At 37.4% G+C, this 20,072-nt stretch overlaps 1 protein-coding gene across 12 annotated transcripts in view; it reads right to left on the bottom strand.

Annotated features, from left to right (window-relative positions):
- The window catches only part of EHBP1 (EH domain binding protein 1), a 415,903-nt gene that overhangs the window by 160,267 nt on the left and 235,564 nt on the right, over positions 1-20,072 (bottom strand). For all 12 annotated transcript variants that reach the window (XM_079792168.1, XM_079792171.1, XM_079792169.1 and 9 more), the window contains 2 exons: positions 19,686-19,926; positions 6,458-6,647 (listed from right to left, as the gene is read on the bottom strand). In XM_079792168.1, coding sequence (XP_079648294.1) covers positions 6,458-6,647; positions 19,686-19,926 — 431 coding nt within the window. The remainder of the gene's footprint in view (positions 1-6,457; positions 6,648-19,685; positions 19,927-20,072) is intronic.

The raw sequence follows: 20,072 nt of genomic DNA, 5'->3' as shown, positions 1-20,072 counted from the left end.
CTTTAAAGTCAGCCACACTACAGAAGAGAAGTTCTAGGACATAAACTATTTTGCAGGGAGAAAACAAGCTTGACTAAATTAAAAAAGTAAAGGCAGATTAAAGCCATTCCAGAGAGAGAAGCAGATACAATTGAGATTGATTCCTGAAACCCCACTGTATCCTCTACCTAGGGTTCTACAAAATCTCCTTGGATCTTTAGAGCAAGCCAAAAAAAAAAAAAAAAATCAACCGAATGTCTCATTTCTATTAGTTATAAACAAAAGAGTACAAACCATTAAAAGAGGTGATATATACAGGAGTGCTCAATTTATTCAGTATTATTGAGGAATGAAGTATAATAATAAGTAAGGTGTTCCAATAAGGAAAAATTTTATAGGTAACTTAAGCTTACCTTCCTACCTCCCTCCAGCTATCATTGAATGCAGCTTGGCATTTTATTTTACAAAATAGTTGTGTATTTATCATTGTATTCAATTAAATTTTGATCCTCATTCTGTTTATGACTTTCATAAGAAGGTGTAAGAGATTTTCAACTTTCATATGTGGAAATTAATAGTCTGATTGTGTGCTTACTGTTTTTTTAGCATGAATAGCCCAAAGGCACCATGAACAGCCCAAAGGCACACAGTATTGCAAAGACAGAAATGGATGTAAAGAACTTTAGAGAAGGAGGCTTTTATGTGCAAAAGTTGAAAAAGGTGTTTGTCCTGTGGCTTGAATCTGTTGCTGGGACCAATCAAAGGGGCTGCTGTAACTTTGACTTTGGTTTACCCTAGACTTCCCGCAGTTACTGCAATCTGTACTGAAGTTCACAAACATCCAAATGTAAGTCTTAGGTCTTTGTCAGAACTTTCTAGAAAGAGTTAACAATCTGAGTGAAGGCTTCAATTAGTTTGCTAGGCCTTGAGAGAAATTCATAGGATTTTCACTTTTAGAGATGGAGCAAAGGGGCAGTGGTATCACTGTCAACCACCGGAGCTCCACCAAACAGGATCTTTGAGGGAGCCCTTCTCCACTTGGCCAGGCTAATTTTATCATCAATTGTGCAGTGTGGCTCTTCTCTATGCTATCCAAAAAGTGTAAGTTTAATTTGTTTTAATTCTTTGTCATTAATAGTTAGCTGTTTATATAGTGACTTTTATGGAATTGGGCACACAGTGTTTAATAACATACTTTAGCAGATGTATGTGGCAATCATGTCATTTATAATCCTAAGCTCGCTCTTATAATTTGGATTGCATTTTACACTAAGTTGTGCAAATTATAACTAGGTGTTCAGAGTTATACATGAATTAACTTATATTCACAGTCAGTATATGGTGGTCAGCCGCCATGGAGCCTAACTTATTTTATGTTATTGGATGGTTGTGTGTTTAATGTCAGGTTACCTCTCTAAATATCAGTTTTTCTTCCTAAGTTGTTCTTAAAAGTGTTTTGGCTTTATCATTTTACAAATGCAGAAATCAATAGTCTGAAGTTTATGTAGATTTGACAATGAGGGGTCCATAGCTGCTTTTGGGGGGTAGTTTGAATTTTATTTGCAATAAAAGGACATGCTTATTATTACTTTGTTTAAATTCCGGTTCTAGTTCTTTTCATAAATTTTCTTAAAAAGAAGTAGTTTCAGGTGACAAATGGGGAAATTAATCTTTTGGCTGAGCACCTGTCATTTTATGACAGTAAACTAGAGGCCCGGTGCACGAATTCGTGCACCAGTGGGGTCCTTTGGCCTGGCCTGCGGGATTGGGCTGAAATCAGCTCTCCAACATCCCCTGAGGGGTCCTGGATGGTAAGAGGGTGCAGGCCAGGCCAAGGGACCCCACTGGTACACAATTGGGGCCAGGGAGGGATGCGGGAGATTGGTCAGCCAGGGAGAGACCACGGAAGGGCTCCAAGGAATGTCCAGCCTGTCTCGCTCAGTCCCAATCAGCTGGACCCAGCAGCAAGTTAACCAACCAGTCGGAGCATCTGCCACCTGGTGGTCAGTGCACGTCATAGCGACTGGTCAACGGGTCAACTGTCTGCCCCTGGTGGTCAGTGCACGTCATAGCAACTGGTCAACCGGTCAACTCTATGGTGGTTAGTGAACGTCATAGTGAGCGGTTGAGTGGCCTTAGCATATCATTATCATATTATGCTTTGATTGGTTGAATGGACGACTGGACAACCAGACACTTAGCATATTAGGCTTTTATTATACAGGATGCTCTTCAGCCTCTGTAGGCAGTTGCCATTTAGTGCACTTTGGCCCTTTGCCATACAAAAAAACTGTGGCCCTACCAGGTTTGGCTCAGTGAATACAGCATTGGCCTGCAGACTGAAGGGTCCTGGGTTTGAGTCCAGTCAAGGGCACATACCCTGGTTGCAGGCTCAATCCCGGCACGTGTGGGAGGCAACCAACTGATGTGTTTCTCTCACATTGATGTTTCTCTCTCTGTCTCTCCCCCTCTCTTCCACTGGCTCTAAAAATCAATGAAAAAATATCTTTGGGTAAGGATTAAAAAAAAACAACTGTGGTGTAATATCCTTTTATTATTTGACTACAATTTTAGTCTGATTTTTCAAAAGCTTTATTTGAACTATTGTCTCCTTTTTAATTTACAAATAAGGAAAATAATTGGCCAGGAAGCATATCTTTTAGGCATTAAACGGTTTAATAATTTTAATAAAAATGTTTTGATGTAAAACACACCTTACTGTTTTCCTAAACAGAATACTGTATACAAAACAAATACACCATGGCTGGTGCTGCTCAGTGGTTAGAGCATCAGCCTGCATACCAAAGGGTTGGAGGTTCGATTCCGGGTCAAGGGAACGTACCTGGATTGGGGGGGTCTGTTCCCTGACCCTGGTTGGGGCAAGAGCGTGAGAGGCACCTAGTAGCAACTAGTTCAATGTGTCTCTCTCACACTGTTGGTTTTTTCTCTCTCTCTTCCCCTCCCTCCTTCCTCTCTGAAATGCAATGGAAAAAAGTATCCTCACATGAGGATTAATAAAAACAAAACAATAGCCACAAAATAGTACCACTCTTTCATGTTGACTCAAGGCTGCCAAAATGGTCAATTACTTCTCTATGCTTTAATACTGCAAAGTCTTCAGGAATATATTCCAGTCTACTGTAGGAATATATGTGTACACACACACACACACACACACACACACACACACACACACACACACACACAGGAATATATATATCTATGATGAATAAGCCCCATACTTCTCACCTGCCATTTATCATTTTTATTACTGTTATTATGCCACTGATCTTATCTTCTTCCTTATCTCATACATAATTGTATAGTTAGTAGTTTCCAGTTTCTTTTTCTTTTTTTCAGTTTGGCAATGGTCCATTTTTTTTCCAAATGAAATCTTACATGAATTCCAATATATAAATGAGTGTGGATTTGTGCTATAAAAGTGGAACGGGGTTTAGTACCCTGCTGCTAAGCCTCCATACCTGGTCTCCAGTGCTGAATACCAAGGACCTCATGAAAATCCAGGTCACCACCAAATAGTTTAATATCCCTGATCAAACCTAAGAGTGACTTCCTCTCATGAAAGATAAACATTTTTTAAGGTAATGTTATCTTGCATTTTGTATGGAAGGCAACAACAACAAAAAAGATGCATGATCTCATTACTCTAAAAACTCTATTAGTATAACAAACAAAAACAGAATTAAAACATGAATGACTGTGTTTCTATCTGTGAGTGAGCAGAATGAAGCATTTTCTGAGAAGCATGATAGTACATGTTCAGCCTTCCATATAAACATGACTTATTTCACGATGTACCTGCAATAAAACATTATCCTCAAAATAATGTAAAAAATAGCCATGTTATACTTCACTACAACAATGTTTCTATGAAAAAAGGTATTAAGAGTTCCAACTTAGAACTGGAAATACCTCTATAGAGGTAGATTGGTACAGTGGGAAAAGTATGGGTTTTAGACTCAAAAGGCTTGAACTTTAATCCTGGCACTGTCACTACTAGTTCTATTACTTTGAGCAAGTTACTTAACTAAGATTCAGTTTCTCATATATAAAAAGAAGTGAATGGTATGTATTTCTCAGGTTGTTCTATGGATCATATGAGGTAATAGAATATTGTCTGTCACACAATAGGCACTATTAAGTTCCTTTCCACTTCCCTACAAAGAGATTAGGAGTTCTTGATTAGCTTCAAACTCTTGATTGGGACTCCAAAAAAAGATGGGACAAGAAGTAGGTCATGAAGTAGATTTGGGGTCACAGGGGATAATAGGTTTAGGTACTCTTGATGATTCGACTGGATAAAGGACCTAAGTAGCTCTTGATTCTGACTAGCATCCCTATTATGGTCTTCTTCTTCCCCCACCATGGGTACAGAACTTGGCCATCTCCTTTGCTTTACATTTCCACCGCTTGCTACTTTCATGTAGTGTCTCAGACCTACCCCTTGCCCTAGACCAGTGGTCGGCAAACTGCGGCTCGCGAGCCACATGCGGCTCTTTGGCCCCTTGAGTGTGGCTCTTCCACAAAATACCACGTGTGGGCGCGCATGAACAGTGCGATTGAAACTTCGTGGCCCACACGCAGAAGTCAGTTTTTGGCTCTCAAAAGAAATTTCAATCGTTGTACTGTTGGTATTTGGCTCTGTTGACTAATGAGTTTGCCGACCACTGCCCTAGACAATTGCAGGACACAATTTAGTTCTAGTTTCTCCCCCTAAAGTTATAGGGTAAAAACAAACAAACAAACAAAAAAAAAAAACCTGATATAAAAACAAACACCTAGAGACTGACTTTTGGAATAGCACAGTAAAGACCTCATTGAACTCAATCTCCCTCTAAGTTTTAGAGTCTAAAACAATGAAAATACAGGCAAACAAGCTATTTCATTTCATGAAAGCCACTGGCATTAAAAAAAAGCCACTGAATGAAGTAAAAAAGAGAAAACTCTGATGCCCTTGAGAAAAGCAGCAGCCTAGGCATCTCAGGAGGAGTAGCACCCAGATATCACACAATTAATAAAAATGCCTGTTCCAATCCTGGCTGGGGGACCTGTGACCTTCACTTTATCTCTCTGGGTTTGAGTTCATCTTATTTTTCCCTTAACTACCGTGAGAATTACATAATGTAGTATGGTAACAAAAACAACACCAAAACACCCATAAGTAGATGAGCAAGCTATTTACCCCCAAAACACTTGCTAAATCCAACATTTCTACCTTACATATGGAATCTTACAGTTTGCAAACAAACCATTTAAAAGCTTCAGACTTTGTTCCAATATTGTTACCTTTCCACATAGTCATTATGCATTAAAATTTACTTTAAAAATAGTGACAATAAAGCCAAAATTATAAGTTGACATCTATCAAAGTGACACTATTGAAATTCTTCAACAAAGCTTTTCTCTGCACTGAGCCTTAATCTTTCCAGGGTATTTCTCAAAGGATGACTTCTACTCCTTCTGTATCAGTGTAAGCTGTCCTTCACACCTAGCTAGAGGCGTTAGATATCCTTTGTTTAAATCACCAACCACATACTTGTAATGCCTCTGATTTCAAAATAGCTTTTAAAAAACAAAACTTAACCCAAACTATCCAATCCATCCTATATAATAAAAGCGTAGTATGCAAATTGTCCCCTTGACTGGGAGTTCGTCCAGGAGTTCGACCAAGATGGGGGGGAGGGCGGGGCCGGCCAGAGGAAGGGAAGGAAGCCCTGGCTGGTAGTGACGTCAGCAGGCAGCCGGGGGAAGGAGGGAGTACCCAGCCGGCAGCTGCTAGGGACCCTACCAGTGCATGAGTTTCATGCACTGGGCCTCTAGTATCTATATAATAAAAGCCTAAGTGACCCTTACAGCGGAACAACCACAACGACCGGTTGCTATGATATGCACTGACCACCAGGGGGCAGATGCTCAATGCAGGAGCTGTCCCTGGTGGTCAGTGTGCTCCCCCTGTGGCCACTTAGCCAGAAGCCAGGCTCATGGCCGGTGAGCGCAGTGGCGGTGGCAGGAGCCTCTCCCGCCTCTGCGGCAGCACTAAGGAGCAGTGAGCCAAGTGGTAAGGAGCGGTGAGCAGGCGGGCGGTAAGAAACAAGGGATCCTGAACTGCGAGAGGGATGTCCAACTGCTGGCTTACAGGGAGCGGACCTAAGCCGGCAGGCGGATATCCCCCAAGGGGTCCCAGACTGCGAAAGGGCACAGGCTGGGCTAAGATACACTTCCTTCCCCTGCCCCCTCCCCAGTGCACGAATTTCGTGCATGGGGCCTCTAGTTATACTATAAACGTATAGTATTCCATACAGATTCCCAGAAAATCCTGTTTCAATATAACGAACTTAGTTGGAGTTTACTTTTAAATCATCAAAAATAGCTAACAATGACTTTCCTTAATTTTAATTAAATTGCATGGGGGAAAGACCAAATGTTAACACATGTTTTACTAAGAATAAACCCCTACCTTAGGAGAAGTGGAGAGATCTTTTCCTGCAGAAACAACTGTATTTTCGTTTACTCCTCCCATCTTTGGTGAGATGACTGGTGGGGCTGGGGCTTTTCTTTTCACTCTCTTTTCAGTTTCCAGTTCTTGAATTGGATTTATCAAATTATTTGGAGGAGGTGTTGGTTTAGGTTCATAAAAAGGATTTGATCTAAATGAAAGAAGAATTACTGTTAAATGTCTCTTTAAAAGTATTTTATATCTAACTAAAATAATATGTTCATTTATAAAACTAGAAAATATTGAAAATAGTAAGAAAAAAACTCAAACTTCTGATAACCTATAATTTAGAAACAATCACTGTTAATCTTGTGTTTTGTTAAGCATTAACAATAAAATGTTTCGCTTCTAAAAAGTATTTTTTAATTTTTTATATCTCAAGGTGAACTCAGCTCTTATTACATCTAGACCCTTAGGGAAATGTTTTTAATAATAGTAAATCCTACATATTCCCCACATCCAAGGAAAAATACATTAGATGTGGAAATAATGATTTGTTTTTTTATACTCCTCACACCAAACATTTTTCCCCTTTGTATTTTATCCCTTTCTCTGTGTTAAATTCCTTTCTTATTAGGGAACATCTTTTACAAGTTCATTCAGTGAGGTTCTATTAGTAGTAAATTCTCCTGAGAGTTCCAATCTGGGACCCCTCAAGGGATGTCCGACTCACAATCCGGAACTGCTGGCTCCCAACTGCTTGCCTGCCTGCCTTCCTGATTGCCCCTAACCGCTTCTGCCTGCCAGCCTGATCACCCCCTAACCACTCTGCTGCCAGCCTGTTTGCCCCCAACTTCCCTCCTCTGCCGGCCTGGTTACCCCTAACTGCCCTCTCCTGCAGGGTTGATCACCTCCAAATGCCCTCCCTTGCAGGCCTGATCCTTCTCAACTGCCCTCCCTTGCAGGCCAGGTGCCTCCCAACTGCCCTCCCCTGCTGGCCATCTTGTGGTGGCCATCTTGTGTCCACATGGGGGCAGGATCTTTGACCACATGGGGGCAGCTATATTGTGTGTTGCAGTGATGATCAATATGCATAGTACTCTTTTATTAGATAGGATAGAGGCCTGGTACAGGGGTGGGGGCCAGCTGGTTTGCCCTGAAGAGTGTCCCTGATCAGGGTGGGGTTCCCTTGGGGCATGGGGCAGCCTGAGAGAGGGCCTGTGGTGGTTTGCAGGCAGGCCACGCCCCCTGGCAACGCAAGCGGAGGCCCTGGTATCTGGAATTTATTTTCCTTCTACAATTGAAACTTTGTAGCCTGGAGCAGAGCCAAGCCTGGGGCTCCCTCCGAGGCCCGCAGCCATTTGTGTTGGGGTTATAATTGAAACTTTGTTGCCTTAAGCGGGTGGGCCCGGCCAGGGTGTGTGGAAAGCTTTGCTTCCCCTGTTGCCGGCGGCAACCCTGGCCTGCTCTCTCAAGCTCCATTCTGCCGCCATTTGTTTGAATTTGTTTACCTTCTATAATTGAAACTTTGTAGCTTGAGTGGAGGCTTAGGCCTGCAACGGCTGGCAGAAAGTTTGGCTTCCTCTGTTACCTAGGAAACCTTGCTCTCTGTGGCTGTAGCCATCTTGGTTTGGGTTAATTTGCATACTCGCTCTGATTGGATGGTGGGCGTGGCTTGTGGGTGTGTCAGAGGTATGGTCAATTTGCATATTTGTCTATTATTAGATAGGATTGTTTTTTAGAAAAAATTTTTAAAAATATATTTTATTGATTTTTTACACAGAGGAAGGGAGAGGGATAGAGAGTTAGAAACATCGATGAAAGAGAAACATCGATCATCTGCCTCCTGCACACCTCCTACTGGGGATGTGCCCACAACCAAGGTACATGCTCTTGATCAGAATCAAACCTGGGACCTTTCAGTCCGCAGGTCAAAGCTCTATCCACTAAGCCAAACTGGTTAGGGCTCTAATTGTCATTTAAATCACCTCAGCATTTAAAAAGTATTAGCCCACTATCAGCTTATTATTGCTCTTTTGTAAGTCATCTTTTCCCTCTTGCTGTTAACATCTTCTCTTTATTTCTGGTTTTGAGCAATTTTACATGCTATGTCCAGATGTGAATTTTTTTAACTTTTCCTGTTTCAGACTCTTTATATTTCCTGAGTCTGAAGAGTCATGTGTTGCCTTATTTATGAAAAATTATAGCCATTATCTCTTTGGTAGCCTCTCATTGTTTCTATTCTCTTTAGAAAATCTTATTAGATATATTGAACTATCTCTCTCCTTCATATTTTTACAAATTTTTGTTCCTCCTGTGTTATATTCTGGATAATCCCTTAACATCTATAATCAAGTTACCTTTTTCTCTCTTCATCTGTGTTTAATATAATGTAATTTCATGAATTTTTAACTTCCCTAAGCTTATTATGGCTGTGTGTAAATTACCTCAGGTACTGAGATTTAAGTCATTAATAATTTAAACATATTTATTTTAAGTGTCTATCTGATAAATTTATTATTTGAAGTTCTTACATATATAATCCTGATGTTTCTTTTGTCTCCTATTTCTCTTAGTCAACTATTTCCCTGTGTGTTTTGTAATTCTAGATTGTGAGTTCAGAACTTAATTTGAGGAAATACTTTGTAATCTGAGCTGGGAGTGGCTCTCTTCAGAGTGTTTTAGTCTTGATGTACTTGCATTGCCAAGTACTTTAGGAGGCAACTTTATATGTTACTTTCTTGGCTTGGAGGTCCCAGACAATCCTGTCAATATATCAAATCCACATGAGAGTGGGCCTGGGCTTATAACTTCTCAGGGAAGATTCCCTGCACCCCCTCCACGCCCCCTCTATCTAGAGTCTAGGCCCAGGCAGAAAATCTTCCTTAACTTCCTTTCTCATAGTTATTCATAAACACAACTATCTGGTATATATGATGAGTTTCCCTCCTATTACACATTAATAAACTGTTTTTCTGGTTCTTATTTTTTAGTTTGTTGTATTTTTTTTCAGTAACAGTCAGTCCCCTAGAGTCTAATATCCTGTGTGCATAGAGACATCAGAATTTCTGAGTCTAAAAATCTATGCACCAGGCCAAACAAATACAGTGATTATACCAAGGGAATTCCATCTAAGTCATATAAGGCCTGTATGGGTGATAGCCTTGTGTTTCAATTCTGCATGTTATTTGAACTACAACAGTACCAGACTCACTTAGAACCAAAACCAATTTTATCTATATCCCTGCCCAAGTATTTATATCTACAGTCACATGAGACTTTGGTTACCAACTATATCTAAATCAGAGATGGGAAATATATTTTATTTGTAATGTCACTCTCACTCTGTACTCAGAGCAGCAGTTAGAATCATGTGACTCCTTCCGACTGAGCTGGAGGACAGCCTCATAATCTCAACTTTGCTCAGGATAACTGGTTTTAATTGAATGGAGTTGACATCTACATAGAAACCTATTCCTTTTTCTTCCTCTTTTTACGTCTATGCATTCAAGAGAAAAAGAATAGGAAATAGGTACATAGATATATATTTGAAAATTAGCTTTTCAGACCAAAATATTCTTGCCTAGTGACTGAGATATGCTTGAAGTATTTATATCCCATACTTATCACCTACTGAAGAACTTAGGGAAATCAAAGCAAGGAACAATGTTAAAATAACTAGGTGTTTTTAAAAAGCTGAACATTCCCTCTGAAAACAGGTAAAAGGTTATCACAACCAGTCTAGAATGGAGGGCTTGCCAATAACATTATTAACATTTAAAAGGTGCTTACACCATGGTAGGTACTGCTTTAAGTGTTTTACATGTATTAACCTAGTTAATCCTTACAACAATCTTATTGTCCTACTAATTTTATCTATAGTCTAATATAGCTGTTTTTCAAACTCTAAAAGTAGTTCAAAGAGAGGTAAATATAAAGAAATGGGATAAAAACAAAAAATTCTTTTAAACTCCTAAACTTAGACAAGAAAGTAAAATCTCCCCCCGCCCCCAAACTTATTACTTAACAATTGATGTTTTAGGACTGAACAAATCCACTTCAATCTAACAGCTAATTCAGTAATGTGAATTATTTGGGTGATATTTAAAAAAATTATTCCCATTTAAATCTCTTTGTAACAAATTTCCATAGCAGTTTATAAGATGGTAGTTACTACAATTATCATTATTAACTAGAGGCCCGGTGCACAAAATTCGTGCACGGGGGTGGTGGTGGGGGGAATGTGTATCCCTCAGCCCAGCCTGCACCCTCTCCAATCTGGGACCCCTCTCAGAATCCAGGACTGCTGGCTCCCAACTGCTCGCCTGGCTGCCTGCCTGATTGCCCCTAACTGCTTCTGCCTGCCAGCCTGATCACCCCCTAACCACTCCCCTGCCAGCCTGATCAACGCCTAACTGCTCCCTTGCCAGCCTGATTGCCCCTAACTGCCCTCCCCTGCCAGCCTGGTTGCCCCCAACTGCCCTCCCCTGCTGGCCTGGTAACCCCTAACTGCCCTCCCTTGCCAGCCTGGTCACCCCCAACTGCCCTCCCCTGCAGGCCTGGTCTCCCCTAACTGTCCTCCCCTGTAGGCCTGGTCCCTCCCAACTGCCCTCCACTGCTGGCCATCTTGTGTCCACATGGGGGCAGCCATCTTTGACCACATGGGGATGGCCATCTTGTGTCTTGGAGTGATGGTCAATTTGCATATTACTCCTTTATTAGATAGGATTGGTTATGTAAAATTGGCTAGTTTTAAGAAAAACTCAGAAGTGTTAGAGGATAGATTCTTACATTACAAAAGGTTTTGTGTTTAGAAAAAATTATTTAAATTGGCAATTCTAACTGAATTTATAATACTCAGTTGCATGCAACTTTATAAAACATCTAGTATGTACACAAAGGTATCTAAATATTGTCTTTTTTATTCATGTCTCTCTGCTTGCTTCTAACCACGTAGGTCTCCCTCTAACCACTTGAATAGTTGTATTATTTGTATTGAGAAGGTAAATATAAGTAGAAAAGAAGCTCAGACTGATTTTCAAAGGTGGCTCCTGAGGCTCATATTACTAGAAACATAGTCAAATGAACATTTTCTCAAAACAATTAGAGCCATGCTTCTCAATCTGTTTTAACTATGCCATTTAGTGAAAAATAAAATCTGTATGACATGCTAGAGGAAACATAGGAAGCTGCTGGAAAATTGAGTTACCAGGGACTCCAGCTGCCCTGGAATATGTATGACCACTAGGAGAACTAAGGGAGTCAGTATCTCTATACACTTAAGATCCATCTGTTAATGGACAGTGTGCTAGGCACCACCACTGATTATGTACTAAATCAGAAAAAGGACAAGAAACTGCTAAGGATTTTGAGTGAACCTCCTTGTAAACAGAGATTCCTAAATAAAACTGAATTTCCTACTCTTGAAGAATGAATAGGATATATTTACATTTATATGAATTGTCCAGAATAGTCAAATCCATATGGAAAGAAAGTAGATTTAGTGGTTTTCAGGAGATGGAAGAAGGGAGAAATTGGGACTAACTACTGATAGGTATGGGATTCCTTTTTTGGGGTAACGAAAATACTCTGGAATTACATAGTTTTGATGATTTCATAACACAGTGAATAAACTAAAAATCATTGAAGTATATACTTTAAAATGTGGAATTTTACGTTATGTAACATATATCTCAATAAAATACCATAAAAAGTGAATAAGAATAATATATATATGATTGTGAAACTGCTCCATTCTTTATAATAACAAGTTATATAACTGCTGATTAAAGTATTTAAAAATATTAAAACAATATTTTTAGTAAGGAAAAATTATTTAAGGAATTAGCATAATTTTCACATTCTGTTGATCATCTAGGATTTGAATAATCTATTTCAGGGCTTCCTGCATCACTCTAAATAAAAAAGAATTACTTTTATCCTTGCATAATAGATTAGCTATATCATTAACTCATTGTGAATTAAAAATGCATCAATTATATTAAGTGGAAAATTAGACAGGATAGTTTTAAATGACATTACTCATTGTTTAGACAATAACTAACCCAGAAAAAAATTATAGAAAGAAAAACTATAAGTTTATTAGAAATAGGATTAATAAACATACTGGAAAAAAATATGAAGCAAGCATATAGCAAAACTTATAGTCTTTTCCTGTCACTTTGAAAATTTCTGTTTCTTTGGAAAAACAATCCAAATTTATTAAAATGAGTGTGTAGCATATCTGAATAAAATCCAATGACAATTTTCCTTGAAATACTGACAACAATACCAGAGATAATTCATGCTGGGCACAAAAATCTACACTAATAAAAGAGTAACATGCAAATTGGCCATACCCTCGTGATGCCCACCAGCCAATCAGGAGTGAGTATGCAAATTAACCCAACAAAGATGGTGGGTTAATTTGTATACTCAGGCGCCAAGCGGCTGGGGGCGGGACGCAGGCGTTCTGCACCGCCCCAGCCGCTCTGGGCCTCTGGGCAGCGTGGGAAGGCGGAAAGGCGGCTCCAGCCGGAGCAAAGGCGGTGCTGGCAGCCAGGGGAAGGAAAGCCCATTCTTGCACGAATCTTTGTGCATCGGGCCTCTAGTCACTTCATAAATCTTTAAAAAAATTATTGCTTTATCAATTTTCATTTTTGCCACATAAACTAGAATGGCTGAACTAACTCCCAAACATGAGGAAACTAAGTAATCCACGTGGTTGCTAAGTGTAAAGGGCATGCACTAAAAGCACTAAAGGGTATATACTTTCTCTTGGTGCTGATGGATATACTAGGTTCTGAAGATTATTTACACATCAAAGGACTCAGCACTATTTATCTGTGATAGTTTTAGGTCAGATACAGAAAGAGATTGGTAAGGAAAGATGAGTCAGGCTTTTCACTTGATTTGAAAGGTCATACATAAGTTTATTATTGTAGTAAACAAATTTTGTGTTATTTCTGCTACTGAAGTTATATCTACAAATTCTTGTGGGAAAAAGATGAGAAATGCCGAATAAGGAAGTAATACAGAGTTCTTTCTGTATTCTCACTTTAGCTGATGAGATCTTTCCATATGAATCTTAAGAATCTGTGTGTATATTCCTACAAAAAAAGCAGGAAGGAGGGTTTATTGGCTCTCTCTGGTAACCTCAGATGATTGAGCAATTTAGAATGTTCTTTATTCGTGGGAAATTTGTAAAGACTGTGACTTTCATGTGATAAAAGAATGGTCAAAAGGAAACACCCAGTCATTCTGATTTTAGTTTTTATTAAGACATTTTAAAAGTTTAAGCAAACATTAGAAGTCTCTTTAATTTGTTAATAGAAGAGAGCAGGGTGTGTGTGTTGGGTAATACCCAGGCATCCTGGAACGAATGAATGCTTGTACTTAAAGTATGCATTGACATTCAAATATTCTAGGTGTGTGGCTATTACTCAGCAGCTACAACACCCATGAGAAATTTTATTTTGATCAGACATTAATTATTTCAAAGAAAACAAATATAATAACTTTAGCAAGAGTTGAGCCAACTTTTTCAATCACTGTATAGTTATTAATTAGTATTGAAACCTCAACCTCATTTTGAAATTAGAGTTATGATGTAATTCTACATACTTATAGGACATTAGAAGTTTTTATCAAAACCTAGCCATGCATATGGAAGCATATAACATATGTGAGAGTCATTAGCCACCTGTTGTAAAATGGAAAAAGGTTGAGAAATGCAGTTCCAGAGCAATAGAAAACAAGTCAACTACCCTATTCACCAAACAAGTCTTTTAAATATTTGAATTTGGTTACCATAGCTACTTTAAATCATCTCTTTTCTAATTCAAACAGTACCTTTGCCCAAATCACTGTTCATTTGATTTAGTTTTGGGACATTTTACTTCTACACACTATAAAACACAGAATATATTATTACTTAAACTTTAAAGTCAATTACATTTTAAAGAGATTTTAAAACATAAGTATTTTATATATATTACTATATTTGACATTTCTTGTGCTCTTCATTCCTCTTAGATTCATCAATATAGTTATACATATCAATAGTTTGTTTCTTCCTTACAAATAAATAGAAACATGTAATATGCTCATGGATAGGAAGAATTAACATCACTAAAAAGTCCATCCTATATAAAGCAATCTACAGATTCAATGCAATCCTTATCAAAATACCAACAGCATTTTTCAGAGAACTAGAATAATCCCAAAAACTTATATGGAACTACAAAAGACTCTGAATAGCCACCGCAATCTGGAGAAAAAAAGAACAAAGCTGGAGGGATTCCACTACCTGATATCAAACTATACTACAAGGTCATAGTAATCAAAACAGCATGGTACTGGCATAAAAACAGACACATAGATCAATGAAAAAGAACAGGAAGCCCAGAAATAAACCCATGCCTATATGGTCAATTACTCTATGACAAAGGAGGGAAGAATATACAATGGGGTAAAGACAGCCTGTTCAATAAATGGTGTTGGTAAAATATGACAGATACATGCAAAAAATGAAACTAGACCACCTCTGACACAACATACAAGAATAAACTCAAAATTAATGTAAAGACTTAAATACAAGACTCGAAACCATAAAACTCCTAGAAGAAAACATAGGCAGTAAAACCCTTGACATTTCTCTTAGTAATATTTTTTTTTCTGATATATGTCCTCAGGCAAGGGAAAAAAAAATAAATGGGACTATACCAAACTAAAAAGTTTTTGCCATCAACAAAGCACAGCAAAGGACACCATCAACAAAGGGCAACTACTAAATGATAAAAGACATTCACCAATGATACATCCAATAAGGGATTAATATCTAAAACATAAAGAACTCACATAAGAACTCTAAAAAAATCAACATTCTAATTTAAAAATGGGCAGAGGACCTGAAAAGACACTTCTCCAAAGAGAACATACAGATGGCCAATAGACATATGAAAAGATGCTCAACATCACTAATCATCAGAGAAATGCAAATTAAAACCACAATGAGATATCACCTTACACCCATCAGAATGGCTATCATCAATAAATCAACATACACAAAGTGTTGGTAAGGATGTGGAGAAAAGGGAACTTTGTCCACTGTTGGTTGGGATGCAGATTGGTGCAGGCATTGTGGAAAACAGTATGGAGGGTACTCAAAAAATTATAAATGAAACTGTCCTTTGACCCAGCAATTCCACCTCTGGACATATAACTGAAGAAATCAAAAACACTAATTAGAAAGAATTTATCACCCCTACCTACATTCATTGCAGTGGTATTTATAATAGCAAAGTACCCATCAATAGACAAGTGGATAAAAAAAGTGGTGTTACATATGTACAATGGAATATTACTTGGCCACAAAAAAGAATAAAATTTTATCCTTTACCACAGTGTGGATGAATCTAGAGGGTATTGTGCTAAGTGAAATAAGTCAGACAGAAAAAGACAAATACCATGATTTCACCTATATGTGGAATTTATAGAATAAAACAAATAAACAAAACAAACAAAGACTCATCGATACAGATAATAAACTGAGGGTTGCCAGATGAGAGAGGAGTTGGGGAGCTGGGTGAATAAGGTAAATACAAATACAAACTGGAGTTACAAAATAGTCAATGAATATCAAGTATAAGGAATATAGCCAATATATTGTGATAACTATGTATGGTGCCAAGTGGGTACTAGAATTATTGGGGGGATCACTTCGTTAATGATATAATTGTCTAACCACTATGCAGTATGCATGAAACTAATGTAAAATAATATTGAATGTCAACTGTAATTAAAAAATAAAATTCAGAAAAATCATTTATTTCTTCTTTATTACTGAGTAGTAAGTATTCCATTGTATGGGTATACACAATTTGTTTACCCATTTGCCTACTGATGGACATTTGAATTATCTCCATATTTTGCTATTATGATAAATAAAGGTGTTAAAATATTCATGTACAAATCTTTTTGTGGACATATACTTTCATTCCTTTTGAGTGACTAGTACCTAGAAATGGAATGGCCGCATCAAATGATGGGTGTAAGTTTAATTTTTTAAGAAACTGCCAAAACTGTTTTCTATAATAGTTGTATCACACTAAAATGTCCTTTGATAGATGACTGGATAAAGGAAAAGTGGTACACATATACAATGGAATACCACCCAGCTGTAAGAAAAGATGAAATACTGCCATTTGCAACAATATGGATGGATCTTGAGAATGTCTTACTAGTGAAATTAATTCAGAGAGGAAAAGTTAATAACCATATAATTTCACTCATATGTAAAATATAAAACTAAAAACAATAAATGAACAAGCAAGACAAACAAAAAAAAACTCAGAAGACAGTATGGTGGTTCTCAAAAGGGAAGGGAGATGCAGGGTGATAGTAAAAGGTAAAAGGGGTCAAAAATATGGTGATGGAAGGAGATCTGACTTTGGATAGTATACACACAATGCAATATACAGATGATGTATTGCAGAATTGTACACTTGAATCCTATGTAATTAACTATTGTTACCCCTAATAAATTTAATTAAAAATAAAATAAAATGGTTCTATCATTTAGAACTCAGAGTTCTTTAAGAGAGTTCCAGTGACTCCACATTCTTGACACCATTTGACATAGTCAGTCTCTTATATTTTAGCATTTCAAGTGGTTATGTTGTGGTGTCTTATTTGGATTTAATTTGCATTTCCTTAATGACTAAGGTGTTGAGCATCTTTCTGTGTGCACATTGGCCATTCTTATAATTCCTTTTGTGAAATTTCTGTTCAAATTTTTCCCCTATTTAAAAAAAGTTTGTCTTATTATTGGGCTAAAAAAATTCTTCACATATTCTTGATAGAAGTCTTCTGTTTTACAAAGAATTTCTGCCAAACCATGACATGCCTTTTCATTTTCCTCTTATTTTAAAAAAAGAGTGTAAGTTTTTAATTTTGATAGTGTCTAAATTAACAATTTTTCCTTTGATTTTTTTGTGCTTTTTGAATCCTATTTAAAACATTTTACCTAACCCAAAGTCAGTAAGATTTTTCTCCTATGCTTTCTTCTAGAAGTTCCAATGTTTTAGTTCTTAATTTTAGGTGTATAACCTATTTTTAGTTAAATTTTGTATATGGTGTGAGATAAGGGTTGTAGTTATTTTGTGTGGGGGGGAGTGGGAGAAAGATACAGAAATCTACTTGTTCTAGCACCATCTGTTGTAAAGATTATCATTTCTTAACCAGTTTCCCTTGTTAGCTTTGTCAAAATTCAATTGACAATATATGTATGGCCTTATTTCTAGACTTTCTTATTCTCTTCCTTTCACCTATATTTCTTCTTTGAAGACAATACCACAATATCTTGGTTAATGAGTCTTAAAATCAAGTAGTATAAGTCCTCCCAACTTTGTTCTTTTTCTAAATTGCTCTGACTATTCTAGGTCCCTTGCATTTCCATATATATTTTAGGATTAGCTTCATTATTATAAAAAAAAGTATGTCAAAACTTTGATTGGGATAGCACTGAATGTATAGATCAATTTGAGTCCATGTCCAATAGCATTTCTGTCCATTTTATTTCTCTCTTTTTTTAAAAAAAATATTTTACTGATTTCAGAGACGAAGGGAAAGGGAGAGAGAGATAGAAACATCAATGATGGGCGAGAAATCATTGATCGGCTGCCTCCTGCACGCCCCACACTGGGGATGGAGCCCATAATCCGAGCATGTGCCCTTGACCAGAATCAAACCTGGGACCCTTCAGTCCGCAGTCTGATGCTCTCTCTGCTGCGCTAAACCGGCTAGGGCTGATTTATCTTAATTGCTCTCAGCAATGTTTTATTGCTTTCAACATATGGTTACTGCACATCTTTCTTCAAATTTATCCCTGAGGGCTTTATTTTATGCTTTTGTATATGGTGTTAAAAATTTTTCTATTTCTGGTATTTCATTGTTACTATAGAAAAATATAATTAAATTTATATATTGATCTTGTATCCTGTAACATTGCCAAATTTATTTTTTAGTTCTGGTAAACTTTTTGAAGATTCCTTATGATTTTCTACATAAACAATTATGTCCTCTATAAAAAAAGTACATCTTCAAGTAACATGCTGAAGAAGCTTAAAACAGGACTCTTCAATTTCCCACTCTCAGCCTTTATGCTAAATTGTCATAACTGTGAATGTTTAAGATTCTCAATTTCTATACACGTTATAAAACACAGAATATAGCCCTAGCTGGAGTGGCTCAGTTGGTCAAGCATTTTCCCAGGCACCAAAGGATGCCTTTGATTCCCAGTCAGGGCACATGCCCAGGTTGCAGACTCACTCTCCAGAATTGATGTTTCTCTCCCTTCCCCACTCCCTCCTTCCTTCTCTCTCTCTAAAATAAGCAATTAAAAAAAACACAGAATAAATTATTATTTAAACTTCAAAGCCAGTTATATTTTAAAGAAGTTTTTCAAGATAAGACAAGTATTTTATATATAATACTATATTTGCCATTTCTTGTACTCTCCATTTCCTTGTGTAGATCCAAATCTCTAAGTAGTGTCATGTTCCTCCTGCCTGAAGAGCTTTTTGTTAACATGGCCGCAAGTAGAAGTTTTGCTTGTTGCTTTTTAACACACTCAGGGCCACAGTCTGTAGTCACACAAGTAATACACTGTATAACCTCAGAACACAATGTGAATTCACTGCTCTCTTTATCCCTACCTAGATTTGAGTAAAATGGTATCCCTAATCACATTGACTATTTATACTAGGCTTGTGGTCAATCAACTTCACATTTAGGTAAGAATAATAACACCATTGACAATTTCTAATTTATAAATGTTATGATCTCATTATTTGGCATTTGAATAAGCCTTCTGATCAAATCAATATCATAAATGATTAGTTGGTTTCCATAACATAATTGAAGCATAATGCATACAGTAATCAATTAAAAATACTCAAGTGCCATTTATAACAGTTCTTATGGGAAGACACCATAGAAATTCTAACCAGAGAGATTCCAAGAACATATTCCCTCATTTGTTTAGAGTATACAAGCATATGGAAGAGGTTAGGAGATTAATGGTCAAGATTATAAAATTTCAGATGGGGATGACATAGATACTAACTTGTAAAGTGTATGTTAACATTGTACCAGATCTCATTTTACCCATTTAAAGGTGTATTACAGAGGATCCCTATAGTTAATATAAAGCCTGACCTATGTTGATAGCAAAATGAAATGTACTTACTCATCCAACTCCTCTTCTTCAGTTTTAGAACTATCAGCATAGAGGTACTTGCTCATGTCCACAGGTCTTATATTTTTTCTTTTTGTTGAATGGGGAGGAGAATCCTTTATAGTATCAAAGGTTTCTGGTTCACCAAATGGGTTTAAATACTGTGGAGTTTGTATCTCTTTGAAGAGATTATAGCTGTTATTATAAAAAGATTCTTCTGGTTTTTTAGGTGATACTGTTTCAGTGGTTGGTTCTATAAAACAATAGCAACAGATGAATTAAATCCAATTAATTCTATCTAACATTTTCTCACATTTTTAATGCTTTCAAAAATACTCAATATTGAATGGAACTGAAAGAGGCAAAGTACTAGTACATTTTGGAGGGGCTAGCTTCAGA

This window comes from Cnephaeus nilssonii, assembly GCF_951640355.1.
Source record: "Cnephaeus nilssonii genome assembly, chromosome: 15".
NCBI classification, from domain to species: domain Eukaryota; kingdom Metazoa; phylum Chordata; class Mammalia; order Chiroptera; family Vespertilionidae; genus Cnephaeus; species Cnephaeus nilssonii.
This window is presented reverse-complemented; position numbering and strand designations above follow the sequence as displayed.